The 27,590-nt window shown below is 43.1% G+C and overlaps 1 protein-coding gene across 9 annotated transcripts in view; it reads right to left on the bottom strand.

Annotated features, from left to right (window-relative positions):
* Window positions 1–27,590, bottom strand: part of LOC110494076 (calcium-dependent secretion activator 1) — a 164,695-nt gene that overhangs the window by 12,540 nt on the left and 124,565 nt on the right. The window contains exons 12-24 of one of the 9 annotated variants that reach the window (XM_021568778.2): window positions 26,892–26,903; window positions 21,308–21,444; window positions 20,301–20,488; window positions 19,002–19,103; window positions 18,739–18,802; window positions 18,413–18,536; window positions 14,391–14,426; window positions 8,474–8,580; window positions 7,762–7,791; window positions 7,143–7,151; window positions 5,430–5,586; window positions 4,279–4,420; window positions 1,159–1,323 (exon numbers count right to left, since the gene is read on the bottom strand). In XM_021568778.2, coding sequence (XP_021424453.2) covers window positions 1,159–1,323; window positions 4,279–4,420; window positions 5,430–5,586; window positions 7,143–7,151; window positions 7,762–7,791; window positions 8,474–8,580; window positions 14,391–14,426; window positions 18,413–18,536; window positions 18,739–18,802; window positions 19,002–19,103; window positions 20,301–20,488; window positions 21,308–21,444; window positions 26,892–26,903 — 1,273 coding nt within the window. The remainder of the gene's footprint in view (window positions 1–1,158; window positions 1,324–4,278; window positions 4,421–5,429; window positions 5,587–7,142; window positions 7,152–7,761; window positions 7,792–8,473; window positions 8,581–14,390; window positions 14,427–18,412; window positions 18,537–18,738; window positions 18,803–19,001; window positions 19,104–20,300; window positions 20,489–21,307; window positions 21,445–26,891; window positions 26,904–27,590) is intronic. The other 8 variants (XM_036950119.1, XM_036950117.1, XM_021568782.2 and 5 more) reach the window with 8 other exon arrangements.

The raw sequence follows: 27,590 nt of genomic DNA, 5'->3' as shown, positions 1-27,590 counted from the left end.
AAACTCCAAAAGAGCAGCCCACTCTCTCACCCCCCATGTCCTCAGGCTGGTGATACTGGGTGGGTATCCTATTGTACAGTAGCTATTAAACACACCATGCAGTCCTGTCTGAAGGTGCTGCCATCCTGGGTAGAGCTGACTGGGATAGAGGGATGCAGGAAAAGAAGAAGGAGGAGAAGAGGAAAGGAGGACAGGAGAGGGGGCAGATCTCTACTGCGTTGGATGCCAGCTGCACTGAAGTGGTGGTTGCTTCAGAGCATTGAGCGAACAATCCACCCACCCAGTTACCACCGGGTAGAATCTCTACCCACTTACCCACCCCAATCATAGAAATAAAACCACTAGAACAGAAATACCCATTGACTAGAATGGGGATGTCCATTCTTGGGATTCAATTTCTATGATCCCACCCTTTGACCACCTGGCCCCGCCCACCCTATCCCACTGGACAGTCATGTGAGCCAGGACCAGCAGTATTCATACAGGTTGCTGATGTGATGTTCAACTGTACCTTCCATAAGCAATCACTGGTACAGTCAACTTTTCATGAGCACTACGGACTAACCACTGCATTCTTTACAGCTAGTGAAAACTGTAGGAGAGAGGCGGAGAGATACACATTGGACAGAAAATTCCAGATTATCATAATGTCCACTGTCACAATAAATTTCAGTGCAACAAGCCCAAAACCTCCAGTGAAATATGGTTTGGATCTGTATCTCTATACCTCACAGCTCAACTGCATGCATGTTGAGAGGAAATGAGAGCTTGTCAAATAGCCACTCATTTCAAGAACAAACAAGTCTAAACTTTAAACAAGCCTAAACTACTGTCCCGTAATCCCCTTGCAGTGCTCTTGGCATGAACATGATAGGATCGGTAAAGACTGTTTACCCTAGATTTTATTTGAGGAACGGAATGGTATCTGTAATGCGTCTGTAATGTGTGTGGTGTGCACTAGCCTATGTAGTTGAGAAACAAAGCTATCTTCCCTCACATAATGCCTAAGCAGGTCATTGGCAAAGACATTTTGAAATCTAAATCAATATTTTAATTTGGCCTTCTATTGTCAATGACCTGCGACAAGGGGACATCTTCATACCAAGGCAACACGTTGCTGATGCACATAAATCTAAGGTGAACTAGTTGAATACACACTCAGGGTCATAGATGGCAGCCATCCATGTCGGGGTGGAAAAACTAGGCATTGTTGGAAGGTTAACTGATAGTCCTGCTACTGGCGGCAGATTTGGTACTTTGGGAATTTGGAGGTTGACATTTGGTATTTGGAGATTCACATTGGGCAGATTACTTGTCAAACTCCTGCAGAAGAGACAGACAAAAAGAACAAAATAAATCCAGAACAGTGGTAATGTAGATGCTGCTGCAGTTCAAAGCCATGTGAAACTGTGCAGTAAAAGTAATCAAATCCAGAACACAAGAGGAAAAGTCACACAAAGAAACGGAGCATCTTCAGACATAATATGTAAAAGTAACACATAGACAAGAGCAACAGTTACAGAAGCAGTTTTTTTCTGAAGCACATACAAAAAGAGGACCTACTACATTCAGAATAAGCGGTGGATTGTATGCATATATACAGTGCCTTGCGAAAGTATTCGGCCCCCTTGAACTTTGCGACCTTTTGCCACATTTCAGGCTTCAAACATAAAGATATAAAACTGTATTTTTTTGTGAAGAATCAACAACAAGTGGGACACAATCATGAAGTGGAACGACATTTATTGGATATTTCAAACTTTTTTAACAAATCAAAAACTGAAAAATTGGACGTGCAAAATTATTCAGCCCCTTTACTTTCAGTGCAGCAAACTCTCTCCAGAAGTTCAGTGAGGATCTCTGAATGATTCAATGTTGACCTAAATGACTAATGATGATAAATACAATCCACCTGTGTGTAATCAAGTCTCCGTATAAATGCACCTGCACTGTGATAGTCTCAGAGGTCCGTTAAAAGCATCATGAAGAACAAGGAACACACCAGGCAGGTCCGAGATACTGTTGTGAAGAAGTTTAAAGCCGGATTTGGATACAAAAAGATTTCCCAAGCTTTAAACATCCCAAGGAGCACTGTGCAAGCGATAATATTGAAATGGAAGGAGTATCAGACCACTGCAAATCTACCAAGACCTGGCCGTCCCTCTAAACTTTCAGCTCATACAAGGAGAAGACTGATCAGAGATGCAGCCAAGAGGCCCATGATCACTCTGGATGAACTGCAGAGAGCTACAGCTGAGGTGGGAGACTCTGTCCATAGGACAACAATCAGTCGTATATTGCACAAATCTGGCCTTTATGGAAGAGTGGCAAGAACAAACCATTTCTTAAAGATATCCATAAAAAGTGTTGTTTAAAGTTTGCCACAAGCCACCTGGGAGACACACCAAACATGTGGAAGAAGGTGCTCTGGTCAGATGAAACCAAAATTGAACTTTTTGGCAACAATGCAAAACGTTATGTTTGGCGTAAAAGCAACACAGCTGAACACACCATCCCCACTGTCAAACATGGTGGTGGCAGCATCATGGTTTGGGCCTGCTTTTCTTCAGCAGGGACAGGGAAGATGGTTAAAAGTGATGGGAAGATGGATGGAGCCAAATACAGGACCATTCTGGAAGAACCTGATGGAGTTTTGCATTGTTGCCAAAAAGTTCAATTTTGGTTTCATCTGACCAGAGCACCTTCTTCCACATGTTTGGTGTGTCTCCCAGGTGGCGTGTGGCAAACTTTAAACTACACTTTTTATGGATATCTTTAAGAAATGGCTTTATTCTTGCCACTCTTCCATAAAGGCCAGATTTGTGCAATATACGACTGATTGTTGTCCTATGGACAGAGTCTCCCACCTCAGCTGTAGATCTCTGCAGTTCATCCAGAGTGATCATGGGCCTCTTGGCTGCATCTCTGATCAGTCTTCTCCTTGTATGAGCTGAAAGTTTAGAGGGACGGCCAGGTCTTGGTAGATTTGCAGTGGTCTGATACTCCTTCCATTTCAATATTATCGCTTGCACAGTGCTCCTTGGGATGTTTAAAGCTTGGGAAATCTTTTTGTATCCAAATCCGGCTTTAAACTTCTTCACAACAGTATCTCGGACCTGCCTGGTGTGTTCCTTGTTCTTCATGATGCTCTCTGCGCTTTTAACGGACCTCTGAGACTATCACAGTGCAGGTGCATTTATACGGAGACTTGATTACACACAGGTGGATTGTATTTATCATCATTAGTAATTTAGGTCAACATTGGATCATTCAGAGATCCTCACTGAACTTCTGGAGAGAGTTTGCTGCACTTAAAGTAAAGGGGCTGAATAATTTTGCACGCCCAATTTTTCAGTTTTTGATTTATTAAAAAAGTTTGAAATATCCAATAAATGTCGTTCCACTTCATGATTGTGTCCCACTTGTTGTTGATTCTTCACAAAAAATACAGTTTTATATCTTTATGTTTGAAGCCTGAAATGTGGCAAAAGGTCGCAAAGTTCAAGGGGGCCGAATACTTTCGCAAGGCACTGTATATATACAAGGAGCAGTAAGGCAAAACAGCAAAGTTATCCAAAACACCTATTGTCTATAAATATGTATTTTCCTTTGAGGTTTACAGCTTTGTAAAAGAGCTTCATTTAAAAGAAAGCAACGCAAATGTAAATGGCATGACAAATCAATAAGTATTGGTTGTAAAGTGAAAAAGAGAAAATTAGCAACACAAAATACACTGGAGAGCTTCTATCCCTAGTGACATTTCAAAGCACACACTATGAGGGTTAGTCCACAAAACAAAAGGATGGAAATATTGGAGATTGACTTCAACTAAACTACATGCGACCTAGTCTGGGATGAGGGTCCCGAATGTGGCACAGTATTGCCTGTTGCACTTTTGCAAGTTAACCGCACAATATCCGCGAATGCTTGAAGCTTCCAATCACAAAACTATTTTTTTTTTTTAATAATACCGTACGAGTCATAGCTACCATCATATTCAGGTTTAATTTGTTTCTGGAGTTCGAAAAACTAATTTCCGAGACCTATGTCTCCTAATAAACGTTTTATGAATGCCTTTTGGGATAGGTTTTCCTTATCAGAAAATAAACTCCTTATCTATTACTCTCCTCAAACTGTTCTGGCTGAGGAGTTTTCTGAGGCAGTCAATAAGGAGTGAACAACATGACTGCTCTCCTAAATATAGTAGTATTGTAGGAGTGTCTCTCTCCTGGCCTCTCCTAGACTAGACAGTTAGTGTGAGGAAGGACGGCCCCTTACTTTACAGGCACCCAGGACTCTCCCTCAAAGCCCCTGGTGATAGACTGAGCGATGGAGGACTCCATCAGGTCTACATATCTAACCACCAGGGGAGCATAGAGGTCCTGCAGGTGTTTGTGGAATTTCCCATTGCACAGGTGATCTAGAAGCAGAAGAAGAGAGAGAATAGAGAGATTATAACTACATATATATTGTTATATGGATAGATTGTTATTGTTGCAATAAACACTACAGAGGGGAAGTTATCTAGGCAGGAGAGAGAGAGAGAGAGAGAGAGAGAGAGAGAGAGAGAGAGAGAGAGAGAGAGAGAGAGAGAGAGAGAGCGAGAACACCGTATTGATGTTATAGCATAAAACTCTCAGAGGCGCAGGACAAGCCATGTGGGTGTGCCACAGTACAGTGTGTGTTTTATTGTTTTACTATACTCGGCCTTGTCTCAGGATGGTAAATCCGTGGTTGAAGATATCCCTCTAGTGGTGTGGGGGCTGTGCTTTGGCAAAGTGGGTGGGGTTATATTCCTACCTTTACCCCCCTTTCCGGGGGTATCGTCGGATGGGGCCACAGTGTCTCCCGACCTCTCGTCTCAGTCTCCAGTATTTATGCTGCAATAGTTTATGTGTCGGGGGGCTAGGGTCAGTGTTTTAAATCTGGAGTATTTCTCCTGTCTTATCCGGTGTCTTGTGGGAATTTAAGTATGCTCTCTCTCTCTTTCTTTCTTTCTTTCTTTCTTTCTTCTTTCTTTCTTTCTTTCTTTCTTTCTTTCTTTCTTTTGCTCCCTCTCTCTCACTCTCTATGAGGACCTGAGCCCTGGGACCTGGGACCATGCCTCAGGATTACCTGGCCTGATGACTCCATGCTGTCCCCAGCCCACCTGGATGTTGATTAAGGCAGTCCCCCACACCTCTCTGATTCAGAGGGGTTGGTTTAAATGCAGAATACACATTTCAGTTGAATGCATGCAGTTGTACAACTGACTAGGTATCCCCCTTTCCCTATCCTATGCCTATCTATGTTTCCTGGGGGGGGGGGGGGGGGGGGGGACTTTTGAATGGGTGATTAAGCCCTTTCACATTCCAAGTCCAACTTGTTCCCTAATGTTTATTGGATAGAGAAAGCCATTGGTGTATATAGAAGAGAAACATGAAACATACAGTCAGTGCGGAGGAAGTCGTTGAGCAGCTGGAAGAGAGGGAAGCTGTCCCAGCTCTCAGGAGACTGGATTTCCAGAGCAGCGTCCATATCCACGGCGTACATAGCCAGGAAGGTCTCAGCGTGCTCCGTCATCAGGTCAGACCACCAGGCAAAGGCCTAGACACACACAGATACCACGGACAGGACAGGGACAGAACCAAGGAGGGGGTGAACGGTGAACACAAGCCCCAGTCAGGCTGTGAGGATGTGGGGTAGAGCAGGCAGGACAGGGAGGGAGCAGAGCAGACTTGGGAGGATCACACACATACTGGAGCTAATCAGAGCTCTAACAAACCCACGCCAGCATAGCACTGTGGACTGATATGTCATGTGTAGGTAGGTGGACCATTAAATGTAGTGATTGTATGCAGTTAACTACAGCAATGGTTGTATGTAGCCTTGCAAACCCATGTGTTCTCCAAGAATGAGTAAAACCAATCCACAGCTCTTTCTGGTGAAGACTAAAGGGGTTGGGACTAATTGAAACCTTAGATAACCTCCCACCAATGTGAGAACAATTTTACAATCCATTTATACACAAAGCCAATAATAGCATAATAATATCATGAAGCTGATCCATTCTGTTCTATTCATTGATCAGATATCTCTAGATTGAGGGAGGGTCACAGCCGGGGGAGGGGGGGTGCCTTTTCTCATGCAGACTGAGGTGGATAAGTCCCTACATGCTCACCAGGACCAGGAAGGACCTCGCGTTTCCACCATTCACATCATTGCCATACCAACAGAACACTCCTCATTAGATGTGAATGTGACACGGGTCATGTCCATGCACTGCTCTCAGCCATATAACAGGAAGTAGGCACACCGACCGCAGACTGCAGCACATAGCTTCTCTACTAGCTACAGGGTTTCCAGAGGGACAATTTCTGGATAAACCAGTGTTCTTGATATTGTTTTCCCAGATATTTTGGGACTACTAGTTAGAGTAAACACTGGTACTTAGTGGGCCAGAAAGAGGTATTTTTCCATGTCTATTTCCATCAACCTTTCTGCTTCTATCGATGTTGCTGCTGTGCTTGCAGTCTGGGCTTGGGTTATCTGCTCATTGTTGGAAAAACTTGACAGGACGAATAATCATTCCTGTTATGCTGCATGCTTTTATTCCATATCGAATCGATACCCCTGGAAAAACATCTGCCATAGAGGGACTATAGCCAGCACAGCGCAGGGGGACGGCACTGCAGTCAGGTCCTCACTTACCTGTCTGACCACTTACATGCCCACCCCCTGCCCGACTACTACAGTACAGGCAGAAGACCAAGCTGTGCTCCATCATCATCATCACTATCATCATCATACACAGGGCAGGGGAGAGTGTGGACTCAGGGAGAGGTGTGGGGGGGGGGGGGGGGGGGGGGTGGACAGGTAAACTGGATGCTCCATCCTATGTTGGGGGAAAGGAACACAGGCAAGGCCCAGGTCTCTACAAGCATGCCCAAGCTCGGTGCTCCGTCTCAGCCAGAGAAGTTACAGGCTCCAGTTCTGCAGCAGGCACCATCATTCACAACAGTCCCAATACAACAAGCCCAAAAGAGCGGTCCTGGACTGTACCAACAAGTCAGAGAAATGGGGGCAGGGCATCTACTGGACATGCACAAACCATTAGAGGGTTAGAGGGGGGAGGGGTGTTCTCATTCAACTTCACCACATACCTCTTTGCCCTGCAGGGAGCGAACATCACCGATCATACAGACAGTGAAAACACAGGGAGGATAGTCACATTAATGTATCTACAGCATCAAGCATTTCTTTAAAGGATTACTGAGTAGAGGAACAATTCTTAGACGGAAAGAGGGAAAGCAGAGAGATGGAAGAGGAGAAGCCGGAAGGAGGAGGAATGTTCTAAATGTTCAAAGAGAGTGGACCGCGATTTGAAACCCGAACTTAAAGCTGGATGGAGGAAGGAGAGGATAGACACATTTATGTTCATGGTGGAGTTTGGGGATTGAATCAAACCCTAAAAGAACCACAAAGAGTATACTGTGGCATATCTCACTTCAACATGCTGCTAGAGAGAAGAAGACTAGTCCCTATGGCCCCATGGACATGCTCTATGATCAAAGTGATGTTGTGCAGCCTATAGTATGCCGGTGCGTTACAGTCAGCATGTTAGCTGATGTCTCTGAACCAACACACAACAGCCACCCTCTCTAGTGGATTTCCCTCAGCCTTATAACACTAAGGGCAGCCTCTGTGCAGGCCAACATGCGATAGATAGGGAGAGGAGGTTGGTGATGGGTCTGAGGAGAAAGAGAAATAATTATACTGTACCGATTGATCTCCAGAACTTGTGACTGCAGCCTGTCAAGCATATGTCAGAGAGATAGAATACATCTGCTTATCCGCATTCATCTTATTGATCCCATAGGATCACCTGTAGATCTTCTATACATGCTCATCATGCTTTTACATTCATTTTGTTATACTTTTAGGCAAATACAGAGGAAAAGGGAAACCTATTTAGTGATGTTTCTAGTTCATGTTCCAGCTTCTCAGCTAAAGTAACACTGAATGAGCATGCTTCACCTACTGTACAGTATGACTAGGAGCAGCTAGCCTACATTAGAGCTACCTGTAATGTTCTGTACTCTACTGTACACAATAAGCTGAAATCAAATCAGGCATGTTTTATGTAGCATTGCACCACTGGGGTTATGAATTTTGAGTCAGTGGAGAAGGGAACGGCACACTTCTCCACTCTCCCACTTGAAAATGCCTCCTTATTGCACTGGTACAATGTTAACATCCATTATTCATCTCCCATTAAGGATTTCCACCTGTGTATTAAATCTTTGATGACATTTTTTATTTGATTTTTTTTGTTTAAGTTACCCATGCACAAAGACAGCGCTACACATGAACAGGTGTCAGGAAGGAATAGGCTAGCTCCCTCCGCCGTGCCCAGGTGTCGGAGGGGGTAAAGAAGTGAGATAGATAAAAAAGAGGGATGAGAGGAGGAGAAGAGGAGGAGTTACCCACTCACCTCCGCATGATGCTCCTGGTTCTGCTGAAGGACCTCTATGACTAGCTCGGCCAGGCGAATAGTGTCCTCGAGTTTTTTGGCGGGCGTGACTAACCGGCCTACGTTCTCTGGAGCAGAAGGATTAGGGGTAAGGAAGGGGTTAGTTAGGCAGAGAGAGGGGTAGCTAACAGTTCCCATCTGTATGGATAACCCCAGAAATTGTTGAAACGAAAGACGTAAGTGCTTATGCTGTGTCATATGGTTTCTAAAGCATGCACGCAATATAAACTGGCACTGGGGCATTGTCGGTAGACAGTCAATGTGAGGAGATATCGGCCAAAACAGTCAGGTAGAATCGACTGACTAAACCTATCCCATGGAGAAACCAAAATCTTTGTTATACTCATCATGCAAAATACTCTTGTGCTCTTAATGCTTTTGCTGCCTGGGATTATTGATGTTGAGTTTGTAACAAATATCGTTTGTAAGATCTACGGTGTACCTGGACACTGTCTTTTAATATATCATCTGCTGACAGAAAATTCGTTAGGACAGTTTAATGTGGTGAAATGAGGTCGTCAGAACATTAACGATAATGTGTCAAAATGAGCAAAACATCAGAACATTCAATTGGACGGCTCAAATTAATTTGAAATAATGAGGACATAGAACTGTACATAGAACTGTACAGAGATAATATTGGTCAATTCATCATACCACATGTATCATAAACTCAGCAAAAAAAGAAACGTCCTCTCACTGTCAACTGCGTTTATTTTCAGCAAACTTAACATGTGTAAATATTTTCATGAACATAACAAGATTCAACAACTGAGGCATAAACTGAACAAGTTCCACAGACATGTGACTAACATAAATGGAATAATATGTCAAAGGGTGGTCATCTGGTGTGGCCACCAGCTGCATTAAGTACTGCAGTGCATCTCCTCCTCATGGACTGCACCAGATTTGCCAGTTCTTGCTGTGAGATGTTACCCCACTCTTCCCACAAGGCACCCTGCAAATTCCCGGATATTTCCCTCCAATCCAACACGTCCCAGACGTGCTCAATGGGATTGAGATCCGAGCTCTTTGCTGGCCATGGCTGGCCAACACTGACATTCCTGTCTTGCAGGAAATCACGCATAGAACGAGCAGTATGGCTGGTGGCATTGTCATGCTGGAGGGCCATGTCAGGATGAGCCTGCAGGAAGGGTACCACAGCGTTGAGATTGCCTGCAATGACAACAAGCTCAGTACGATGATGCTGTGACACACTGCCCCAAACCATGACGGACCCTCCAAATCGATCCTGCTCCAGAGTACAGGCCTCGGTGTAACGTTGATTCTTTCAATGATAAAAGCTAATCCGACCATCCCCCCTGGTGAGACAAAACCGCAACTCGTCAGTGAAGAGCACTTTTTGCCAGTCCTGTCTGGTCCAGCAACGTTGGGTTTGTGCCCATATGCAACGTTGTTGCCGGTGATGTCTGGTGAGGATCTGCCTTACAACAGGCCTACAAGCCCTCATTCCAGCCTTTCTCAACCTATTGCGGACAGTCTGAGCACTGATGGAGGGATTGTGCGTTCCTGGTGTAACTCAGGTAGTTGTTGTTGCCATCCTGTACCTGTCCCGCAGGTGTGATGTTCGGATGTACCGATCCTGTGCAGATGTTGTTATACGTGGTCTGCCACTGCGAGGACAATCAGCTGTCCGTCTTGTCTCCCTGTAGTGCTTTCTTCGGCGTCTCACAGTACGGATATTGCAATTTATTGCCTTGGCCACATATGCAGTCCTCATGCCTCCTTGCAGCATGCCTAAGGCACGTTCACGCAGATGAGCAGGGACCCTGGGCATCTTTCTGTTGGTGTTTTTCAGAGTCAGTAGAATGGCCTCTTTAGTGTCCTAGGTTTTCATAACTATGACCTTAATTGCCTACCGTCTGTAAGCTGTTAGTGTCCTAACGACCATTCCACAGGTGCATGTTCATTCATTGCTTATGGTTCATTGAACAAGCATGGGAAATAGTGTTTAAACCCTTTACAATTAAGATCTGAAGTTATTTGATTTGATTTTTACGAATGATCTTTGAAAGACATGGTCCTGAAAAAGGGACATTTCTTTTTTTGCTGAGTTTATTTGTCTAAATTTTGAAAAGTGAAGTTCTATTGTGCCTATTTATTCTCATATTTTTTTTGTCGTGTCATACACTATGGTTTGTTGTGTGATTATGTACTAACTGTTCTACTCTGTAGCCAACTAGCCATGCATTCTAAAAGGACCCTGAACCCCACAGCAAAGTTAAAAGGGGGTCATGCAGTGCCAGGGGAATGGCAGAAGACTCCTTGCAGAGCCTTTATGTTGGTCCTTAGAAGTATAATGAGCAGAATGATAATGTAGTGATTGTCATTGTCAAATGTATCATACTTCATCCATATCCAATGTGTTCAATTGTTTTGAAATATGTCATGTTATCAGAGAATGGACTCATAATTTTGCATACAATCTTCCAGATTCTATGTTCTGTGACAATGAAGTAATAATGCAAAATTTGCCTCAGTGTGTATTTGAATACTGATAGCCAGATATACTGAGGTAAACTCATATTGCATTATTTCTCTCAACACATTGGAGATGCTACCTTGTTATGTGTATTTGTGAGAGATTGTTTTTCTTGATCAGTTTCAGATTTATTTACCTTTATTCAATGTATCATATCAGGAAAAACGATGGAAAATAATTTCATGAATTGAAACACGCACCTCTGTATTCAATTCATGAATTGAATTAATATACATTTCCCTGAAAATGACTGTTCTAAAGTAACACAATCTCTGCACAAATAATAGTTTGCTAAATGTTGGCATGCCAAGATATGAGGGGGAATTTGAGAGGGTTTATGTGTGTGTTAAAATGTGTATTGGTTACATAGATATATATATATATATATATATAATATACACACAGTGCTTTCGGACACACAGACCCCTTGTCTTTTTCCAAATGTTGTTACGTTACAGCCTCCTTCTAAAATGGAATAAATACAAAAATCCTCAGCAATCTACCCACAATACCCCATAACGACAAAGTGAAAACAGGTTTTGAGAAATTATTGCAAATGTATTAAAAATAAAAAACACAAACACCTTATTTACATACATATTCAGACCCTTTGCTATGAGACTCAAAACTGAGCTCAGGTGCATCCAGTTTCCATTGATCACTCTTGAGATTTTTCTACAACTTGACTGGAGTCCAGCTGTGGTAAATTAAATTGATTGGACATGATTTGGAAAGGTACACAGCAATCTATAAAAGGAGTTGACAGTGCATATTACAGCAAAAACCAAGCAATGAGGTTAAAGGAATTGTCCGTAGAGCTCAGAGACAGGTTTGTGTCGAGGCACAGATACCAAAACATTTATGTAGCATTGAAGGTCCCCAAGAACACAGTGCCCTCCATCATTCTTAAATTCGACCTAATTGCCAAGCGTCATGTCTGGAGGAAACCTGGCACCATCCCTACGGTGAAGCATGGTGGTGGCAACATCATGCTGCGGGGATATTTTTCAGCGGTCAGGATCGAGGGAAAGATGAACGGAGTAAAGTACAGAGATCCCTGTTGAAAACTCCAGGGCGCTCAGGACCTCAGACTGGGGCAAAGGTTCACCTTCCAAGAGGACGACAACCCTAAGCACACAGCCAAGACAATGCAGGAGTGGTTTCAGGACAAGTCTCTGAATGTCCTTGAGTGGCCCAGCCAGAGCCCGGAGTTGAACCCGATCAGCAACGCTCCCCATCCAACCTGACAGAGCTTGAGAGGATCTGCAGAGAAGAATGGGAGAAACTTCCCAAATACAGGTGTGCCAAGCTTGTAGCATCATACCCAAGAAGACTCAAGGCTGTAGTCACTGCCAAAGGTGCTTCAACAAAGTACAGAGTAAAAATGTGCAAAACATTTCTAAAAAAAAGTTATACTTTGTCATTATAGGGTATTGTGTGTTGATTGATGACAAGAAAACACAATTTAATCAATTATAGAATAAGGCTGTAACGTAACAAAATGTGAAGTCAGGTGGTCTAAATACCTTCCGAAGGCACTAATATATATATATATATATATATATATATATATATATATATATATATATATATATATATATATATATACAGTTGAAGTCAGAAGTTTACATACACCTTAGCCCAATACATTTATACTCAGTTGTTCACAATTCCAGATATTTAATCCTAGTAAAAATTCACTGTCTTAGCTCAGTTAGGATCACCACTTTAATTTATGAATATGAAATGTCAGAATAATAGTAGAGAGAATTATTTATTTCAGCTTTTATTTCTATCATCACATTCCCAGTGGGTCAGAAGTTTACATATGCTCAATTAGTATTTGGTAGCATTGCCTTTAAATTGTTTAACTTGGGTCAATCGTTTCGGGTAGCCTTCCACAAGCGTCCCACAATAAGTTGGGTGAATTTTGGCCCATTCCTTTTGACAGAGCTGGTGTAACTGAGTCAGGTTTGTAGGCCTCCTTGCTCGCACATGGTTTTCAGTACTTCCCACACATTTTCTATAAGATTGAGGTCAGGGCTTTGTGATGGCCACTCCAGTACCTTGACTTTGTTGTCCTTAAGCCATTTTGCCACAAATTTGGAAGTATGCTTGGGGTCATTGTCCAGTTGGAAGACCCATTTGTGACCAAGCTTCAACTTCCTGACTGATGTCTTGATGTTGCTTTAATATATCCACATAATTTCCCCCCCTCATGATGCCATCTATTTTGTGAAGTGCACCAGTCCTTCCTGCAGCAAAGCACCCCCACAACATGATGCTGCCACCCCCGCACTTCAAGGTTGGGAGGGTGTTCTTCGGCTTGCAAGCATACCCCTTTTTCCGCCAAACATAACGATGGTCATTATGGCCAAACAGTTCTATTTTTCTTTCATCAGATCAGAGGACATTTCTCCAAAAAGTACAATCTCTGTCCCCATGTGCAGATGCAAACCGTAGTCTGGCTTTTTTATGGAGGTTTTGGAACAGTGGCTTCTTCCTTGCTGAGCAGCCTTTCAGGTTATGTCAATATAGGACTCGTTTTACTGTGGATATAGATACTTTTGTACCTGTTTCCTCCAGCATCTTCACAAGGTCCTTTGCTGTTGTTCTGTGATTGATTTGCACTTTTTGCAACAAAGTACGTTCGACTCTAGGCGACAGAATGTGTCTCCTTCCTGAGCGGTACGATGGCGGCGTGGTCCCATGGTGTTTATATTTCCGTTCTATTGTTTGTACAGATAAACATGGTACCTTCAGGCATTTGGAAATTGCTCCCAGGGATGAACCAGACTTGTGGAGGTCTACAATTTTTTTCTGAGGTCTTGGCTGAATCCTTTTGATTTTCCCATGATGCCAAGCAAAGAGGCACTGAGTTTGAAGGGAAGCCTTGAAATACATCCACAGGTACACCTCCAATTGACTCAAATTATGTCAATTAGCCTATCAGAAGCTTGTAAAGCTGTGACATCATTTTCTGGAATTTTCCATGCTGTTTAAAGGCACAGTCAACTTAGTTTATGTAAACTTCTGACCCACTGGAATTGTGATACAGTGAAATAATCTGTCTGTAAACAATTGTTGGAAAAATTACTTGTGTGATGCACAATGTAGATGTCCTAACCGACTTGCCAAAACTATAGTTTGTTAACAAGAAATTTGTGGAGTGGTTGAAAAACAAGTTTTAATGACTCCAACCTAAGTGTATGTAAACTTCTGACTTTATCTCTCTGTGTGTGTGTGTGTGTGTGTGTGTGTGTGTGTGTGTGTGTGTGTGTGTGTGTGTGTGTGTGTGTGTGTGTGTGTGTGTGTGTGTGTGTGTTTAGGGTAGGTGTATATTGGGGCTAAGCTAAAAGTCAAACAGGGCTTCACCTGGATCATTTGGATCCGGCTTTTTATCTTTCTCAACTTGAAACAGAGAGAGAGAAGGAGAGAAAAGAAAGAGAAAAGAGGAGATATTTAGGATTACATAACACACTACGGTTAATATTTTATATTCCAGAAGAGAGTGACAAGATTTGACTCTTTACTCTTCTCCATCTGACCCTTGACCTTTAGAGAGAACACCGGGAACTCTGCAGGAGTGTGTTAGGTAGTTGACAGATGTATCATTGACAAAACTCCACAGACATACACGTAGGTACAGACACGCTGAAACGTTGAGACATTATCCTAAGGAGAAGTCAAAAGTAAAGAAGCAACAACAACAGGATGTAGTTAACAGTAACAGACAGACACAACTTTAGACTGTCGTGAACTTAGACGTAAGACAAACAACAGCTGCACCAACCAAAGACAGGACACATTGACCGGTGGTGGGTTGAGTTGAGCTGAGTTAAAATACATATTATAAGAACTCTGTGTGCGTACACCCAATCCTTTCTGTCCTCCTGGTATCGTAGCTCTGCCTGCAGCTGCTGCTCTGCTCTACTGCCTCCCTCTCTGGGTTTCTCTGTTTCTGGCAGTGACATAGCACCATACCTGTCTGTCCCAGCGCACAGCGTGGCGTGGTGAGCCCACACTCACTGACACATGACCAGACGACTGAAGGAGATAACACAGAGCAAAGTAAAAAATGCATTCAAGTCACATGGGTGGGCATGGGCATATGTCCAACCAAAAGAAAGAAGCTTACAGACCAGACCGACAGATCATTCATGTTGGTCACAGACAGATGGGAGACTGTAGGTCCCTGATAGTAGGACCACTACAGTGCTGTTGCAGTGTCTCCCCAGACAGACCTCCACAGACCAGACTGGCTCTCTCTCTCTCTCCCCACTCGCTCTCGGCAGACATGAGCGACGGATAAAAAAAAGCACAGAGGAGGAAGGAGGAGTGGACATAGCTGAGAGGAGGGTGGGAGGGGGTGATGTGGTGAAAGAAAGTTGAAAGAGGGAGGGAGGAGAGACAGGGGGAGGATGAGGTAGGTACTCACGGATGGTTAAATCCATCACTTGTGACGCCAAGCAGAAGACAGGGTGCTCAAACATTTCCCTCTTTCTCCCTACAAAAGAGGAGGATTTGGGGCATGCAAGAGGCTGGGGTCAGAGGTTAGGGTGAGAGGTTATAGGTCAGAGGAGATGGCAAGGCAGAGAACTGTCCTGGGTTGTGTTCATTAGGGCACACAGTAGAAAAAAAAAATTGTAACAGAAAACAGTCCAGGTAGTACTCCACTGTTTCAGTCTGTTTTGTTTAATTTTGTGGCCTAACGAACACAATCATGGTGAGTATTGACTTGGGTTGGGGCTGCGGATGACTGGGTTCAATAACTAGTGTTTTACCACTATTTTCTTAAATTTGGACCAACAGCATCACAAGGACAGGGAAAATAGGTCTACTTGGTATATCTTCCAGATAGTAAGCGATAAACACCTTAGTATCTTTGGAACCCTGGGTATGTATTTTTTGTTATTGACCACACACACACGTTTTGGATCAATCTGATGACATGCATGTCAAAGCAAACACTGCATGTGACTTTGTAGGGAAACCAAAATGGTGTTTTGCAAGTAATAATAGAGTACTGTATATCTAATTGAAGGTGAAATGGTGATATGTAGTGGCTAGTTCATACCTGTAAAGGCAAACCTTTCCATAATGTATTGTAGCACATGCAGGTAACAGATGCTGGGTTGTCTGTGTCCAATCCGAGCATTCTTTTTCATTGGCTTCAAAACCACTTATCACAGAAATGTGAGGTGATAAATGTGGCGAAGCCAATGAGATGAGAGAGGAAGAGGACAGCAGACAGAGGAACAGGGAGAGGAGTGTAATGGTCCGCAGGAAGAACAAGAGGAAAGATAAGGTAAGAGAGAGAAAGAAAGAGAGGGAAAAGGAGAGGGAGAGTAGGACAAGGGTCCCCAGGAAGGGGATGGGCCAAAGTAAGATTTATTTGATAAATCTTAGATTATAGACCCTGGAGTCTAGGGGTGGAGATACAGTCAGAAAGGAGTAGGGGTCAGGAAGGGGAGTTCTGTTCAGGGGAAATCTGCTTCTAGCTACTATATACACTACATGACCAAAAGTATGTGGACACCTGCTCCTCACACATCTCATTCCAAAATCATGGGCATTAATATGGAGTTGGTTCTCACATTGCTGCTATAACAGCCTCCCCTCTTCTGGGAAGCCTTTCCACTAGATGTTGGAACATTCCTGCGGGGGCTTGCTTCCATTCTGCCACAAGAGCATTAGTGAGGTTGGGCACTTAGGCTTGGCTCGCAGTCGGCGTTCCAATTCATCCCAAAGGTTCGGTGAGGTTGAGGTCAGGGCTATGTGCAGGCCAGTCAAGTTCTTCCACACCGATCTCGACAAACCATTTCTGTATGAGCCTCGCTTTGTGCACGGGGGTATTGTCATGCTGAAACAGGAAATGGCCTTCCCCAAACTTTTGCCAGGATCGTCAAGAATGTCACTGTATGCTGCAGCGTTAAGATTTCCCTTCACTAGAACTAAGGGGCCTAGCCTGACCCATTAAAAACAGCCCCAGACCATTATTCCTCTACCAAATTTTACAATTGGAACTATACATTGGGGCAGGTAGCTTTCTCCTGGCATCCACCAAACCCAGATTGGTCCGTCGAACTCTCAGATAGTGAAGTGTGATTCATCATTCCAGAGAACGCGTTTCCACTACTCCAGAGTCCAATTGCGGTGAGCTTTACATCACTATAGCCAAGGCTGGGCATTGCGCATGGTGATCTTAGGCTTGTGTGCGGCTGCTCGGCCATGGATACCCATTTAATGAAGCTCCCGACGAACAGTTATTGTGCTGATATTGCTTCCAGAGGCAGTTTGGAACTCGGTAGCGAGTGTTGCAACCGAGGGCAGATGATTTTTACCCGCTACGCGCTTCAGCACTTGGCGGTCCCGTTCTGTGAGCTTGTATGGCCTACCACTTTGTGGCTGAGCCGTTGTTGCTCCTACCAGTAGATGTTTTCACTTCACAATAATAGCACTTACAGTTGACCGGGGCAGCTCTAGCAGGGCAGAAATGTGACGTTCTGACTTGTTGGAAAGGTGGCATCCTATGATGGTTGAAAGTCACTGAGCTTTTCAGTAAGATCATTCTACTGTCGATGTTTGTCTAGGGAGATTGCATGGCTGTGTGCTCGATTTTATACACCTGTCGGCAATGGGTGTGTCTCAAATAGCTGAATTCACTCATTTGAAGGTGTGTCCACACACTTTTGTATATATAGTGTATGTTTACTGCATACTGTAGATATAATATACTGTATATTCCAGATATATACTGTTAAATCACCACATGCCAGGGGCCAGGATACAGCTAGACTCAAGGTACAGTAACATGGGGGCCGGCAAGTAAACAGGGCTTTAATCCAAAACTTTGGATTTGAATGCATTTTTACTCACAACACCTCTACAAAAAGCCAATTTGACCCACAGTAGAGTAAAGTAGAGTACAGCTAAAGCAGCCTGCCTGAAACGAAGGATAGTGTTAATTGGCTGAGTGACAAACAAGTGACAACCAATCTGTCAAATGGAAAAATACTGTGTCGGCTGTTTCTCTTGAATTCATGTGCTAAAAAAACAAGAGCTCTCAGTATGTGTCTTTAGTGCTTCTTTTCTCCAGGTTAATCTGGTCCAGGTTATCTTGAAAAGAATCCCACTGTAGGATGCTAAAAAAGGAATCAGAGTGGTCATGACAAGTCACTTCCAAATGAGAGTAGAATGTTTGACACTCCTGTTCCACACAGAAAACCCCAGAATTACTGAAAAGGCACTAAAGTACTAAAACAGTTACCATCATCTAAAGAAAAACAACCAGTTACAGGTTTTAAAGCAACAGCAACCAAGAATTTACCAACAGAGTTAGTAACTGCTATAGCATATTGAAGGTGTGTCTGTATATGTAAATCATGGCTAGTTACCTTCGATTTTGGCGTACTCTGTGATTTTAGCGTAGTTGAGCTGTGCAGCCTGCTCCAGGCATTTACGGATGACTCCCTTCACTTCCTCTTGTGGAACTGGAGTCACAATGTCCTTCATCAGCACCTGAGGATGAGGAACAGGACAGGACAAGTCTTCCTTCGGGTCTTCCCACTGAACATCAGGTTATTGCAGTTTTGCTTTCATTTTCAATTTCCTTTTTTCTAGCATATGAGATTATTTGAGCTATGAGATCTGAATCATTCATGAGCTGAACATTTTCTGTAAAAGAAAAACGAAAAGATTGCAGTCATCAAAATGTACGAACCCTTTCCAGCAAAGACAGCGTGGCCTTCAAGGCTCCCTCTGGACGTCCGAACGGGAAGCAATATCTACACGAGAGAAGCGAGTTGAATCACAATGAAATATAAAAATCACCATGGACAACAGAACTATGGAATAGTATATGCTGAGGCTAGCGATCTAGACAGCGATCAAACGAACGCTCATCATATACTTTTCCATTATTCCATCTATCCATTATTCGATCGATCGGATCGATAGATAGACCAGTTAGGCAGCAGCACTCACCTGAAGTTAGTGATCTGGTGTTCCAGGATCACACGCAATCGCTCTTTGATTTCTTCAAAGCGCTCCTTTTCATCCACCTTCACTGTTCCCAGTCCGTCAGGCCTTAGGATGACATCATAGAATACAAAAACACAACATCAGCCCAGCGCATCATGCGGTAGTGGAGCCGCCAGTTGGAGTCCACCAAAAAAGGAACGATACAGCATTTTGCACATAAACAGTGCAATCTTTTAGTTCGCCATGATTTTACTGCTGCTTGTGTGAGTGAAAGAGAATCATTCTTCAGCATGTTTACCAAATTGAAATGTTATTTCTCTCACAGACAAACATCCAATCAAATTGTATTTGTCACATTCTTCGTAAACAATAGATGTAGACTGACAGTGAAATGCTTACTTCCGGGTCTCTTTTCAACAGTGTAGAATTAAAGTTAAAAAAATGTAATAAAAATAGAAAGTCACACGACAAATAAATACAGAGTGAATAACGAATAACAACGACAGGTACAAATTGCATAGCTATATACAGGGAGTACCTGTACCGAGTCAATGCGCATGGGTACAAGGTAATTGAAGTAGCTATGTACATATATTTTATAGTACATCATCTTACCTGATGGGCTCTTGTACGAGCTGAAATGTGGAATCCCTTTTCTTTCTAAACTTCATCTTTTTGCTTCCCCGTTTCGAGCCAGCCCCTGGTTCTGGGCTCTGGGCGCCCTCACAACCCACCAGTGGCCCACAGTAACTGCTGCCCTCTCTGACTTTATAGGGATGCATGGGAGGATGAGCAACATCGACATAATGAGACTGAATAAAGCAACAAAAGACAAGGAGGGAAAAGAAAAAAGGAATACGGTGGAAACGAAGGTAAATATAATTCATTAATAAAATAAAAGTGAACAAAATGACGACATGATAACATAAAATACATGATTAAAATCATAATAAATAATATGCAAAACATTCATGACAAACAAAGACGTAACATTGGGAAATCGTAAAGCAATGGTGCTCTGCTGCGTTTGATGACCTTTTGTCCTGTTACTATGGCCAGCTTCTCTTTCCTTCTTTCTCTTCTTATTTTATCTGAAGACCTTTGTGTGTGTATTTGAGATACAAACTTTACCCATCTCTCTTGCGATATGGTGGTGATTTAGCATTGCCAGTGCTACCTTGTGATGAGCACTGGCTTGTCCAAAATGTCGCCCTCCGACCTTGAGGATGTCCTCTTGGTCTAATGATTAAGACTATGGATTGGCAAGCAGGAGGACCGGGTTCATTCGGGTGTAGATTTTACCTGTTACCGTGGACATGGGAGGCGCAGAAAGCGAAGCTGTAGTGAAGCAGGGTGGGGTCGATCATGGCTCCTCTGTCCGCCCTCTCCAGCAGGTCCCCTAGGTAACCCAGGTGTCTGTGACACCCCCGCACGCCGTTCCTGGCACAGTACTCATCCAGGACAAACACCTGGCCTGGGCTGAACCATCCCTACACATTACATCAGAGAGTTGATTTTATGTTATTATTTATCATTTTTTAAGCCCCTTTTCTCCCCAATTTCGTGATATCCAATTGGGAGTTATAGTCTTGTCCCATCGCTACAACTCCCGTACGGACTCGGGAGAGGCAAAAGTCGAGAGCCATGCATCCTGCAAAACACAAAACTACCAAGCCACACTGCTCCCTTAACCCGGAAGCCAGCAGCACCAATCGGAGGAAACGCCATACAACTGTTGACCGTGTCAGCGTGCATGCGCCTGGCCTGCCACCGGAGTCGCTAGAAAGCGATGGCACAAGGACATCCCGGCCGGCCAAACCCTCCCCTAACCTGGACGACGCTGGGCTAATTGTGCTTCACCTCATGGGTTTCCCGGTCACGGCCGGCTGCGACACAGACGGGGATTGAACCCAGATCTGTAGTGACATCTCAAGCACTGCAGTGCCTAAGACCGCTGTGCCACTTGGGAGGCCCAGAGAGGGGGTTTAACAGTTTAGACTAGAACACCTGGCCCGTGCTGAACCATCCCTACACATAACATCAGAGATGTGTTTAACAATTTAGACTAGAACCCCTGGCCCGCGCTGAACCATCCCTACACATTACATCAGAGCTTTTTTTAAGAGGTTAGCACCATGATTTCAATAACAAACAAACCCCTTTCCCTGACTGAACCACGACCTAAGTCACATTAACAATGTACCTTGCTCCAAAAAATGTCAGGATTTTGATAAAAAGTATATTTTTAGTGCCCAGGACTGTATTTATTCTCATTCCACCGTACTGTGGGTTTGGAGAATGCCACTCACCAGGCAGCAGAAGGTGTCATTGAGCCTGTGGTCCAACGTAAGCCTCTGGACGATCTCGAACAGGGAGGCGTGGTCAAAGCTACAGGGGTTAGCCGAGATAAACTCATCCATGCCATGTTTCTGAGCTCTGTCTGCGTCTGTGTCCAACCAGCACAGGGAAAAGGACAGGATTCAGAGGAAGAGGGTGTCAGTAAGGCACAGATAAATAGTACAGCATATCTCTCTACCTCAACACAACACTGGGCCTGTCTGGCTAAGACTACTGTTAGGGCAAATTATAAACACTTACAGCTTTACATTGTCAACTTGCATCATATCAGACAGAGTCAATAGAGCTGATCGGGATTGTGGAATAAGGAGCTACTGATGTGAATCTGTAGCTAAGCTCAATGGGACCAGTGCTTTGTCATACTGTTGTATGTGGATGCTGGCATGCAGCTTTTTTTTGTTCAATGGCTACCATTTTAGGCACATTAGATTCAAAACGTGTAGTAAGAAAGTGGTGGGTTAAATTGAATAGGATGCTAATCTCATTCGTAATATGTATTCAATAGATTCTGCCATTCGCGATTGATTGGTCAATGTCACTAAGTTCCTGACAAATGATGGGTCGTGTGCTGAAAAACAAAACAGAGTACAGTGTGATTTTGAAAAAAATATTAGGCTGAGTAAATAGCTCTGTTTTAATGGAGAAAGTCTAGTCGATTAAAAACTGTAAGAGTTAAGTGTTTTCTATTCTATAGAATACATCTATTTTTTATAAAGGTTGGGTAGCGGACACAAGCCTCTAGGGAGCTGCTTATCTGCATCCAAATGCATTCTGGGAGCAGATCAAGTAATGAGTGCCCATGTTTTTTAAATAGATTTTGACGGTATTTGATTAGTGTTGTATGATTGTTCAATAGATCTAAACAGCAGTGTATATGTTGAGGACAGAGAAGAATAGGAAAATACAGGAGACATGTATTAATGTATGACCATCTTCTGAAACAAAAAGATGTATTCTGTCTGTCATGACAGTAGTGGTGGCATAATTTGAATAACCAGAATACTCTCATCTAACAAAAACATTGATGAGAAGCCTAAAAGCAGAATATAACCAGTACCTGATAAAAAAAAAAAAACATTGATATTCCCACATTTTCTTCCCATTTCTGCACTACATACTGTATATAGTCAGATCTCAAACTATCAGTGATGAGATGACATGTGCATGAAAAGGGGGACTCAACATCATGTGCAAGTGACGCACGCGTTCCTACGTCATACATCCGTGTTCATGTCCCTAGCCCTGTACTGAATAGGCTTGATGATTATATCATGAAATTCGTGAAAATAAGGTCATATACAGTACCAGTCAAAAGTTTGGACACACCTACTTATTCCTGGGCTTTGCTTTATTTATTTTACTATTTTCTACATTGTAGAATAATAGAGAAGACATCACAACTATGAAATAACACACATGGAATCATGTAGCAACCAAAAAAGTGTTAAACAAATCCAAATATATTTTATACTTGAGATTCTTCAAAGTAGCCACCCTTTGCCTCATTGACAGCTTTGCACACTCTTGGCATTCTCTCAACCATCTTCATGAGGTAGTCACCTGGAATCTATTTCAATTAACAGGTGTGCCTTGTTAAAAGTTAATTTGTGGAATTTCAATCCTTCTTAATGTTTTTGAGCCAACCAGATTGTGATGTGACAAGGTATGGGTGGTATACAGAAGATAGCCCTATTTGGTAAAATACCAAGTCCATATTATGATATGAACAGCTCAAATAAGCAAAGAGAAACGACAGTCCATCATTACTTTAAGACCTGAAGGTCAGTCAATGTGGAACATTTCAAGTACTTTTAAAGTTTCTTCAAGTGCAGTCACAAAAACCATCAAGTACTATGATGAAACTGGCTCTCATGAGGACCACCACAGAAAAGGAAGACCCAGAGTTATCTCTGCTGCAGTGCATAAGTTCATTAGAGTTACCAGCCTCAGAAATTGCAGCCCAAATAAATGCTTCACAGAATAACAGACACATCTCAACATCAACTGTTCAGAGGAGACTGTGTGAATCAGGCCTTCATGGTCAAATTGCTGCAAAGAAACAACTACTAAAGGACACCAATAATAAGAAGAGACTTACTTGGGCCAAGAAACACAAGCAATTGACATTAGACTGGTGGAAATGTGTCCTTTGGTGAACGGATGATCTCCACATGTGTAGTTTCCACAGTGAAGCATAGAGGAGGAGGTGTGATGGTGGTGGTGGTGGGGGGGGGGGGGGTTTGCTGGTGACGCTGTCTGTTATTTATTTATAATTCAAGGCACACTTAACCAGCATGGCTACCACAGCATTCTGCAGCGATACGCCATCCCCTCTGGTTTGTGAGTAGTGGGACTATCATTTGTTTTTCAACAGGACAATGACCCAACACACCTCCAGGCTGTGTAAGGGCTATTTGACCAAGAAGGAGAGAGATGGAGTGCTGAATCAGATGACCTGGCATTCACAATCACCCAACCTCAACCCAATTGAGATGGTTTGGGATGAGTTGGACCGCAGAGCGAAGGAAAGCAGCCAACAAGTACTCAGCATAATTGGGAACTCGTTCAAGACTGTCGGAAAAGCATTCCAGGTGAAGCTGGTTTAGAGAATGCCAAGAGTGTGCAAAGCTGTCATTAAGGCAAAGGGTGGCTACTTTGAAGAATCTCAAAACTAAAATACATTTTGATTGGTTTTACACTTTTTTGATTCTATATGTGTTATTTCATAGTGTTGATGTCTTCACTATTATTCTACAATGTAGAAAATTGTACAAATATAGAAAAACCATTGAATGAGTAGGTGTGTCCAAACTTTTGACTGGTACAATATAAAATTATATTTGTATTTGTGAAGGAATTTACTTCTGCCAGACGTCTTTCGTTATGTTTTTGCACTAAAAACCAATGCTATGTTTTTGCCCATTCAACACCATTAAAAACGCCTACAAATGTTCAAAAACTACAAGGCAACTTGCAGCTTCACTTGCATAGCATATAGAGAAATGAAAGAGGTGTTGATGTTCCTCCTCAGCGTCGGTGAGTGACAGGTGTCATGTCCAATCGCATGACACTGAAAAAAAGTGAGGATAATGTGACGGTGGTGGGGCAGGTGGATAAGGGGGTAGGCTGGGCTTGGCTGGGGGTGGGGTTTCTATAGCAACACTAACTTTGAACTCAACTGACATCTGTCCCCCCCATGTTCAGAGACAGGGATAGATAAAGGGGAGATGGAGGGCCACGGATGAGGGTAGGACAGCTGTCCGCCCCATGTTCAGAGACAGGGATAGATAAAGGGGAGATGGAGGGCCACGGATGAGGGTAGAACAGCTGTACGTTCAATGGTACTTGTTAAAGGGTTCTAGAGTGTAAAATTAGGAGGTGTTTTGTTTCTTAATCGTCCAAACGAGTGGACTAGACCAACAGACTATGTATCCCTGGTTTTGCTAGGCACTGACAAAAAAGGCCCTACCAGAAGTTAAAAGGGAGAGAGGGGTGAACTAAGGCAAAGACAGAGGGGTAAGCATAGGTTAAGAGAGAGGTGAGAGGGGTGAGACAGGAAAGAAATTATAAATATGATGGAAAAATGAAAGTTGTAGGGGGAGATGGAGTTCAAAAGTGAGGGTGTGAGAATGAGATGAAAATGAAACAAAGGGTGAACACAGAAAGAGAGAGAGAAAGGGGGGGGGGCTGAGAAAACGACTCAGACGCAGAGATAGATAGACGAGGGAGATACAGACAGTGCCAGGAAAGTGGGGAAGAAAACGAAAGCGGACGGGGTGGGATAGTTACGGGGGCAGTAGGGAAGGGTGGGGGTGAGAGAAAGTGTGCGATAGGGGCAGAGTGAAGGTGCACGATGTGTGATAGAAAGTGCTTGAAGGTAGGCGGGAGGAAAGGGGGTAGGGGATATCTCTTCTGGTTGTTTTAAATGAGGAAATGGAGTTTGATTTTGGAATAACAGACTGAATGGACTATGGGGGACATGATCATATTTAGTGAGTTCTTGTCGATGGTGACGTCATCATCTAAAGGCAAGATGATTGGTTAAAAAGATTGGATTGTTTTTCCATTGTGAATATTGGGGAATACAGTAATTAATAAATGCTCAGTGACAAACAAAACATGCTGTAGAACAGTGACTTTTCATTGTGCTTTCAAAAATGTTTCAAAATGTTATGTCATGCATCTGAAGGTTCCATTTTCAATGTTTGGATAAAACATTTTGGGCATTCCTCTTTCTCTTAGCATTTGCAAGTTGACAATACTTGAGTGTGTTGCAGTGTATTTATTCATGACATCTACAGAGCACAACTAACAGGCATACCAACTACTGGAGTATCTCTAACAGGGTAGCAATACAATTTGGTGCAAGTACATCGGTTTATAGCATGAAGCCGACAGAGGCAAAACTACATGTAGATCATTCTCTGGGAGATGGCAAAGGGGGAAATAAAAATTCCTGTAATTCCATCAACGCAATAATGGACACATGACAAAAGTGTTCACCTGTTCAGGCAATCAAAGGGCAATCAAAAGAAACCAAAATGAGACCTGTTCCCTCCTAGAGGTGCTACTATGGGGGGCTAGCTGCTGTCTACAGGCCCATGTAGTAAGAGGGTTCTTTCAGAGTATTGTATGGTAAGGAGCGGTGCCAATGGCTACTCCTTGTCATCTGCATTCAGAATACTCCACGTACATATTTGCCAACTCTCGTGAACAGAGGACAAAAGAAAAGAACCAAAAGCAATTGAGCCATGGCCACTGAGGAGTATTTTTCTCCACAGATCTTTTGGGGTGATTTACCAGGGGGTGCTGTAGCACCCTCAGCACCCCTACTTCCCACGGCTAAGAATTGAGTCCTCGGAAGTAAAGCATGACCCATGTTACCCTGCTAAAAGGGTCCAAATGTCACAGCTTTCCAACTGCTCTACTCTTTGAAAAATGTATTAAACAATATGGAAATATTCAATCATTTGTAAGCGATGTAAAGAATTGTAGGACCACAAAAAAGATGACAAGCTCAGAAGTTCCCTTAGGGGGAAACTTTTTTACTGTCCTCTACTGCTCTCTAAAACAGAATTTCCATAACTGTTGATGGATTCACAACTAGATTTCCTACAGCAGTCATTTACTGTATTTCATTTTCTGATGGCATCATGTCACATTGGGCCATCTCTCTGCTTTACTCTGAGGGGTCCTTGGACACCAATAAGATTAAGGAGAGAAGGCAATTATGCAACAAAAAAAAACATAATAATAACCAGATTATAAACTACAATAATTACTGAGCCAAATGATAAGTCTAAGAATCAAATACATGCATCCTAAACCGTCAAGAATGGAAGCTTATGGCTACTTCAAATCTCAGATTGAGGAGAAATCAAACATAAAAAAACAAGTTTTCTACTGTCTAAAGACATGAAGCGAGGAGACTTAAGAGGAGGAAGTGGATAGGGAAAGAGGAGAGAAAGCACGTTGCATTTGTCAGATAATCGTTGGGGATTATCTGAGCTGTGCCGGCTACAGGGAAGCACTTACCCTTAAGTCCAGCTAGAAGACAGCGGGGTGAGAAGGGACAAACCAGAATAACATAAAGACTAGCAACAAGGCTGGAGGAGAGCAAACACGAGTGTCCCTCACCTAGCAGTTGCAATACTAAAGAAGGGGTAACAAGCAAAGCATGAGGAAGAGAAACACACAAAAAAAAAAAAACCTGTACCAAAATATGAGAGAGAGAGAGAGAGAGAGAGAGAGAGAGAGAGAGAGAGAGAGAGAGAGAGAGAGAGAGAGAGAGAGAGAGAGAGAGAGAGAGAGAGAGAGAGAGAGAGAGAGAGAGAGAGAGAGAGAGAGAGAGAGAGAGAGAGGCGTGTGGGCAGCGGTGGTGTGCTGAGCATGTGTGGGTATGTGAGCTGGAGAGAGAGAGAGATAGTGAAAAGAAAGGTAGAGAGAAAGAGAGGAGATTGATAGAAAATCAAGAGAGGGAAATAGAGGGCCAGTGAGATCATGACAGAAACAAGAGAGATGAAAGGATAAGGGCAAAGGGTTATCATCCCTCTGCTGTGGTTGATTTAGTCCGGATTCTGATCTAGGTATAGTACATTTGTTGCACTTTAATTTGAGTCAGTTTTCTATAGCAGGAAAATAATCCTGCAGCAACAGAAAATGTAAATTATTGTGTCGATTATAATTATTTTCTGTAGGCATTTTTACATTTTTTTCATAAGGGAAAATCAAGTC

Source organism: Oncorhynchus mykiss, chromosome 17, assembly GCF_013265735.2.
Source record: "Oncorhynchus mykiss isolate Arlee chromosome 17, USDA_OmykA_1.1, whole genome shotgun sequence".
In the NCBI taxonomy this organism is placed as follows: Eukaryota; Metazoa; Chordata; class Actinopteri; order Salmoniformes; family Salmonidae; genus Oncorhynchus; species Oncorhynchus mykiss.
Note: the sequence above shows the minus strand (reverse complement) of the source record. Positions and strands in the feature narration are given on the sequence as shown.